At 42.9% G+C, this 7956-nt stretch overlaps 1 protein-coding gene across 1 annotated transcript; it reads left to right on the top strand.

Moving 5' to 3' along the window:
* Nucleotides 1-4900: 4900 nt before the first annotated feature.
* LOC146980230 (homeodomain-interacting protein kinase 1-like) lies at nucleotides 4901-6335 on the top strand. The gene has a single exon (XM_085788644.1). It carries the CDS (start codon nucleotides 4901-4903, stop codon nucleotides 6308-6310), a length of 1410 nt encoding a protein of 469 aa, XP_085644770.1. The 3' UTR covers nucleotides 6311-6335.
* Nucleotides 6336-7956: the final 1621 nt, after the last annotated feature.

Genomic DNA, 7956 nt, shown 5'->3' with positions numbered 1-7956 from the left:
CCGCGATTGTGTCTCACTTCTTCGTGACTCATTGGGGGTGAACTTCAGCCCAGGTGTACCCCCACACAGAGTCTCCACCGCTTGGGCGACAACGACTCAAGTGCGACCTACATTTTCCTTAATCATTTTCTGTTAATAAAACTTTGAAACGTAACCCTCATGTGTCAGCGTGGTCCGTGCTAGTAAAATGAAAGTTAATGGAGACAACTTAAGTTCAGGAGCAGGACCACGTCTGACCACTCCCACATCACCTGCCAGCCTACTTAAGCCATGCCTCCTCTCTCTCACTCTGTTTGCCTGTGAACCCCCCCCCTTTCTCTAACCCTCTTTCTCCTCTCGTTCCAGGTCAACTTAGCGTCTCCCTCTCATTCCATGTCTACTCAGTGTCCCCATCTCATTCCAGGTCCAGGGGGGTTAACTTCAGCCCAGGCGCACAAACCACCGGAGACGGTACCCCCACACAGAGTCTCCACCGCTTGGGCGATGACGACTCAAGTGCGACCTACGTTTTCCTTGATCATTTTCTGTTAATAAAACTTTGAAACTTAACCCTCATGTGTCAACGTGGTCCGTGCTAGTGAACGCTCATAAATTTGAAGAGTGTTTGTGTTCCTCGGTGTGTAGATTGTGAGGAATTGGGCTTAATTTTGCTTAAAGGGATAGAGGGAAACACACACTCCCACAAGTGCTGTTCTCCCTGTGACTCAGCTTACATTAAAGGGATAGTTAACCCAAAATTCAAATTTCACTCATTATCTACTCACCCTCATGTCAACTAAGGGTTGGGAGATGTTTCAGAGTCCTCCGTGCCTTCTCGGAGTTACAGGGGGGCTTGGCGCAGCACTGCACTGCCATATGATGGTCGCAAACGGGGCTCACTTTTCTTTGTCCACTAGTGGTACACGGGATCCATCTACGCCAAAGAAACACTTAATTAAATGAAGAGCTCTTTTCAAAAAAAAAAAGAGTTTGTCACGCCATTTTGTTGTGTACTGAACCTATTCACTGCTCTATCAAGGTTTCATGTCAAATCTCTGTATTTCCGTGTTTAAACTGCACTGCAAGATGCAGTTTCCCTCCAAACCGCGACAAGCGCCAAACCTATCTTTAGCCTAAACGCGATATGTCCTCTCTCGACCAATCTCAATTCGATGAGCGCTCTACGCAATCCAACATGGCGGTGCTCTGAGCCGGTGTTTGTTTTCATTCAGTCTTTCCGAAAATGAGCTCTTTGAACAATTTTGATGGCCTTGAAGAGCCAGTGAGGCCGACACCGAGGGGTCGAAAACGCCGACTGGACAGAGAAAGCCACAAAAAAAAACAGGAGAAGAAGGCTCGTCACTACGGCGGGGCGTTATTCCCGACAGTCGGATGTCAGCACAAAGCCACAGCGGAAAGTTTCTGTCAGGCCGAGAAGCTGTCGCCGGAGGACCTGATGAGGAATTTTAATTTGTTTTATAAAAAACCAGACAAAGTAGCACAGGACAAGGCAATACTTGATCAGCCATGTCAAAAGGACACGTCCGAAGGTCCAGGACGTTAACAAACACAAGAACCGGAGTGTGACAGTGAATTACCGGCTCTTGTGTAACAATCACCCGGAGAAGGTGCCTGTTTGTAAGGCGACCTTCATCAAAGTTTTTGGTGAGTACAACTTTCGTTTAAGAATTGAATATCATCTTGTAGGTTTCTCCCTTGTGACGAAGATTTTGCTGTAAACAAGCATGCTAACGTGACAGTGCTATACTAGTCTACTGGTGTCATTCCTTTAGAACAGGGCAGGGAAGCGTGTGTGTGTGTGTGTGTGTGTGTGTGTGTGTGTGTGTGTGTGTGTGTGTGTGTGTGTGTGTGACTCCTGATGGCTTTGAGGTTAAAACAAACAAAACTGTAAGGCATCTGTATAGACCAGAGACTGTAGGTTGTCTGTAAAAAGAGAGAGAGAAAGGGAGAGAGAGATAGAGCTGTGTAAGGTGATATGTTAAGGAAAAGAGGTTCCTAACCACTGCTAAGGAGAAAACTGCAATGGGGGAAGGAGTAATGTGTGTGTGTGTGTGTGTGTGTGTGTGTGTGTGTGCGCGTGCTTGAGAGAGAGAGAGACTGTGCGTGTGGGTGAGAGAGAGAGAGACTGTGTGTGTACGTATGTGTGAGATAACCAGGTGAAGTTTTTTTTTTTTTTTTGGACTAGACCCTTCTTCTGTGTAGGCCTAGTTAGTTGCTATAGGCCTACTTTTGTGAGATGGGATAACCCTAACTTTTAGCTACTGCTGTGTTAACCATTTAATGGGTATAATTTATTTATTAGCCCTAAGCCACTGCCACTATATATATCAAAAATTGGCATATGAGGGATTTGCATTCAAGTTAACAGAGGACCCGCTTTGTCAGAATACGAAGATAAGGGATTTGCATTCGTCGCCCAACGACATCAAGGGTACCCCCTCGACGTCAGGTTCTTGACGCCAGGGGGCAATGACCAAGCGTCAAGCATCTGACGAAAAGGTGTGAGACTGTGTTGGGTCCTGCTCCTGAACTTAAATTGACTCCGTTAACTTTCATTTATTTGGATAAACTGACCAGATTAGGGATTTAAACCATTACTTTCTCACATTATAAAATATTAAAATGTAATGAAGGGGCATACTAACAGCGCTACTGCTTTAAACTGGGGTGCCATAAATCTCATTGGGTTGAGCACCACATATGCAGAGGCTAGTTCTTGCTGCAGCCAGCCCCGGTTTGAATCCCGAATCTGATAGCCCTTTGCTGCATTCCCCCTCTGTCTACCTCCCCATTTTCCAGTCTCTCATCTATCCTATCAATTAAAGGCAAAAAGCCCTCAAAAAATATATTTTAACACTAGAACTGCTGTGAGGTCATTTTGACCTCTCTCGCTTCTTAAAATGCATGTAACTCTGTTTGCGTAAAAACCCTGTCTCCCAGTCGATGACTTTAACTAAAAGTGTGTTCTACATCATCTCATGCGTTTTCACGATTCTAGTATAAAAGAGAACGAAAAAAAGAGTGATTTTACCCAGAACTGCCAAGAGGTCATTTTGACCTCCATTCATTCTAATGCAAAAATGGTAAATGGATTGCATTTATATAGCCATATTATATAGCCAGCCAGATTCTAGGTTCTAGGAATACCTGAAATGTTGGCGTTTCTAGTGTTAAAAAAATGCTTGTCGTTTTTGTTAGCCACCTAGCATGGTAGCTATCAAACGTTGACTACACTTTTAGATGTTTAACATTAGGAAGTTGATTACGTTCAGGAATCAGGAAATGCTCTGAAGGCTAGACCATCCCATTTAGCAATAGTTGAAATGGCTGCCAGAGTTGCCTCCGAAGACTGCAGCCGCTGAATTGGGACACAATTGCCCCGTTTACATGAGAGCTTTAATTCCGAATTAAAATCATTTAATTCTGAATTAAAGTTAATTCCGCTTTAAAAAGATCATGTAAACACTTAATTCCGAGTGAAAATATAATTCGGATTTAAACTTAATTCTGAATTAAGTGGGTGGTTTATTCCTATTTTAAATCGGAATTAATTAATTCCTCTATCATGTAAACGTTTATTCTTTTTAAAATTAATTCCTGTCGTTCTACGCATGCGTATTAACTGACTCGCCGCTCTGTGTGTGTGTCGCGGTGATAATTTAACCGTGAAAAGTAGGCTACAACACACACAACATAACGTTACAGCCGCAGTGTTGTGAGTGAATCATGTCGGGACAACCAGGTGCTTGGCCGCCGCGGCCGCCGCCGCTGCTGCTCTAGTGGGGGCCGGGCACCGGGGTCTGTGAAGCGGGTTCATGAAGCCTGGTTGTCCCGACATGATTCACTCACAACGCAGCAGCTGTAACGTTATGTTGTGTGTGTTGTAGCCTACTTTTCGGCTACAACACACACAACATAACGTTACAGCCGCAGTGTTGTTTGTGAATCATGTCGGGACCAGAGCGATTGCTGGTCTGGACAACCAGGCTTCATGAACCCGCTCCACAGACCCTGGTGCCCGGCCGCCGGTGGCTCACACACCCGGGGAAGGCGATCCTGGCAGTGAGGGTGTGTGAGCCCAGCGCCGCCGGGGGCGGCCAGGCGGGGAAGGCGATCAGTGAGCTTCGCCTTCCCCGCCGTAGCAGCAGCAGCAGCGGCGGCGGGGGCGGCAGGGCTCACACACCCAGGGAAGGTCATCCTGGCAGTTAAGAGGAGAAACATATTGCTTCTAAGTTGTTGTTAAGTTTAGGAGCAGCGGAGCGGCTCGCGGCTGCAGCTCTGTTCACTTCACACACTGAAAATGGAGTTTGTTTTCTTCCGGTAGACGTAAATACGTAAACACGTGTACCCTCTGTCCAATCTGAACGCTTCCCGACCCCCAGACGTTGAGCGGAATTAAATAAAGGCGATTTAACGTGTTTTCCATGTAAACTCTAATTCGGAATTATTACGTCCATGTAAACTCGAAGGAAAATATTTTAATTCCGAACTATTTAATTCAGAATAATTAATTCCACTTTAAAAACATCATGTAAACGTGGTAAGTGAATCTTTCTGTTTTGTTCTGAACTCCACTTGCTGTTGCCATGGTAACATAGCTTTTGATGATGTCACAAAGATTTTTTTCTACATACAGAGATGATGATGTCTCATGTGATGTCATCAGTGATGTCATTGGACATTCCTTTGAAGAATTTATTTCAACACCAGCCAAGCACATCTACATACATTATTATCAGCAACACAGATGATGATGATGTCACACAGAAAGTGATGTCATCAATGATATCATTGAACTTTCCTTTGAGGAATTTATTTTGAAACAGGCAACACACACAGAAAGTTGGAGAGTACAAGTTGCATTGAGTTAGACGTTTAGATTTTTAGCTAATTTTTCGAAATGGGAGCAAAGTGTATTAAGAACAATGATCAGTATTGCTCATTAAAAAAATATGACCTTTTTTACAGCGATACAAATACATACTCACTGGACAAAGTCCTGGGGAGTGGTGTTTATGGAAAAGTAGCCCAATGTTCAAATGTAGTAACCAAAGAAAAGTTGGCTGTGAAGTTTGTGAGGAGGGACATGGACATGGTAGGTAGAAGAGAGGTAGCCATTCTTGAAAAACTCAGGAGGCTTGACCAAGACAAGTCTAACATAGTCAAGTTTGTTGATAATTTTACATACAAAGGACATATTTGTCTGGTGTTTGAAATACTGCATATGAATATGCATGACTTCCTCGAGAGCAGAAGCTTCAAGCCACTGCATCTGTCTGAGATTCGCGTAATCGCACAACAAATGCTGGTGGCTCTGGAGGCCCTTAGAAGCATAGGTATGGTACACACAGACATCAAGCCAGACAACATAATGTTGGTTAATCACCAACAACAACCATTTAGGGTAAAACTGATTGATTTTGGATTGGCTGATAATGTCTCCAAAATATCCACTGGCCGTGTAATTCAGCCTCTTGGGTACAGGGCCCCTGAAGTTATCTTAGGTCATCCACTTTTTGAGGCCGTAGACATGTGGTCTCTTGGGTGTGTTTTGGCCTTCTTGTACCTTGGCTGGAATCTGTATCCTGTAAGATGTAAATATCGGGCAATGAAAGCCATCGTGGAAATGCATGGTATACCTAAGGGACACTTGCTGCAGTCTGGAATTTATACCCACTACTATTTCACCAGAAACCCCACTACCCTTTCATGGAGGTTTAACACAGAGGAAGAATACACATCTTTATCAGGCATGGACATCATACAGCAATACCGCAGTCACTACTTTACTAATCTCAATCAAATAACAAGGACTCGCCCAAGGGCAATGGCTCGCATTGAAACTGAGGACACATGGGCTTTTTTAAGCCTCTTCACACAAATGCTGGATGTAGACCCTAAACAAAGGCTCACTCCCAGAGAAGGTCTAAGACACTGTTTTATTACCATGGAACATTTACTAAGTGCTGACTGCAACCCTTACGTGACATCAGCCAAATCAGTGTTAGAAAAAAGCCAACAAACATATCAATCAGTCACCAGCTCGAATGACTCATGTTCATCCACATGTAGCTCGGATGACACCAAAACGACCCCAGGTAAAGCTAACAGAACCACTCAACATAATCACAATAGACCAGTGAAGAAGATTGGCGTAGATGATGCCAAGAAGACTACAGCAGGACCGAATGAAGGAACTCCCTCTGCCCCTACCACCTCTAAAAGATTCACAAGAGCTATTAGAAGCATAAAAAAGACGATTAGCAGATTCTTCTCGCGGCTGACCAGGCGTACAAATTCACCAAACTGATGATGCATTTGCACCTTAACACCCCCTCAACCTTCTGATATCTACGTCTTTTAACCCTCTCCAAGAGATTCTTTCTGTCTGTCTGTCTTTCTTACTTTCTTTCGTTACCATCTCTTTTAACCCTCTGCAAGAGATTCTTTCTTTCTTTCTTTCTTTCTTTCTTTCTTTCTTTCTTTCTTTCTTTCTTTCTTTCTTTCTTTCTTTCTTTCTTTCTTTCTTTCTTTCTTTCTTTCTTTCTTTCTATGTATATGTCTGTGTGTGCCTGTCTGTCTGTGTGTGTTTGTGTCTGTCTGTTTGTCTGTCTGTGTGTCTTTCTGTCTCTCTGTCCGCCCTTCCTACATTTAAAACACTCTTCTTTCTTTCTTTCTTTCTTTCTTTCTTTCTTTCTTTCTTTCTTTCTTTCTTTCTTTCTTTCTTTCTTTCTTTCTTTCTTTCCCATCTCTTTTAACCCTCTGCAAGAGATTCTTTCTTTCTTTCTTTCTTTCTTTCTTTCTTTCTTTCTTTCTTTCTTTCTTCTTTCTGTGTCCGTCCATCTTACATTTAAAACACTTAAGTAGCAATAAAAAAATAGGCAAATAAAAATTTGGTCATGTTGTTTTATAGATTTGCACAAATTAAGGGATGTGTTTTTCTAGTGTTCTCTTTGTCTCCTCCTCTTATTCCACTGATTGAGGATGAAGGGATACAGATAAACACAGCATTTGAATATTGATAGCCATTATACAAGGCAAACTCAATGTCAAGTACTTGCTGTAGTACTCTGAAACCAGTCAGTTGTTCTTGTATTGCTTGTAGGTTCCAGGGGGAGGGGCCCTATTTCCTGTCCTGGCATCTGTGGACTAGCTTTCAATGCATTTATAAGATTTATGAGTATTATTATTGTTTTTTTAAGAACTCAATGGCTTAGCTCCAAACAGGCATTCCATATGCACATAATTACAGTAATATATAATTCATTTAAAATATACATTCTTAACACTTGCTCTAACCACTCTGGCCTCAAAAATGTCAGAATTATCATAGTCTCTCATACACCTTTTCCCACAACACATGCACACACACAAACACTGTAGACACACACTTCCAGCCCAAACGTGAAAGACTAAAATGTTAAGGACCATGAGGGGTTCATATTGGCTGACAGATTTTGGTTACAAGGTTGAGGTTTGGGTATACAAGTTGCATAACACTTGAAACTGACTTTACTCTAGGACAAGGCATCCCACTCTAAAGTCAGTTTCAAGTGAAAGTGAACTGAAGGCTTCACCCTCACATCCCACTTGAGTCAGCTTCATCTTGCACTTGGATTGGTTTCCAGACTAATTGTGATGTCACAAGCGCACTGTCATGAAGTCAGCTGAAATAACAAAAGTCGAATTATGCCATTAATGTTTACTGTGGCTAATACTAACATTCAGAGGAGAGAATACATAATTCATACAGCCATTATCCTCCTGCTTGACCCTCTCTGTGACAGACACATGCAGCACACCGGGGGGCTATCATCAGGAAGTGTGTGTGTGGACATGTTCACTCACTAGTGTGTGTGTGCATACTCTTCACTCATGTCAACACAGTATCTGTCAAACATACGGTGTACACACATGCACACATGTACATGCACACGTGTACACAGTAATTCAAAA

Source organism: Trachurus japonicus, chromosome 10 (genome assembly GCF_045865225.1).
Source record: "Trachurus japonicus isolate A0001 chromosome 10, Traja_1.0".
NCBI lineage: Eukaryota > Metazoa > Chordata > Actinopteri > Carangiformes > Carangidae > Trachurus > Trachurus japonicus.
This window is presented reverse-complemented; position numbering and strand designations above follow the sequence as displayed.

Bases quoted from the DNA above. Each gene is read 5' to 3' on its own strand.
- LOC146980230 (XM_085788644.1), top strand. From the start codon at position 4,901: ATGGGAGCAAAGTGTATTAAGAACAATGATCAGTATTGCTCATTAAAA.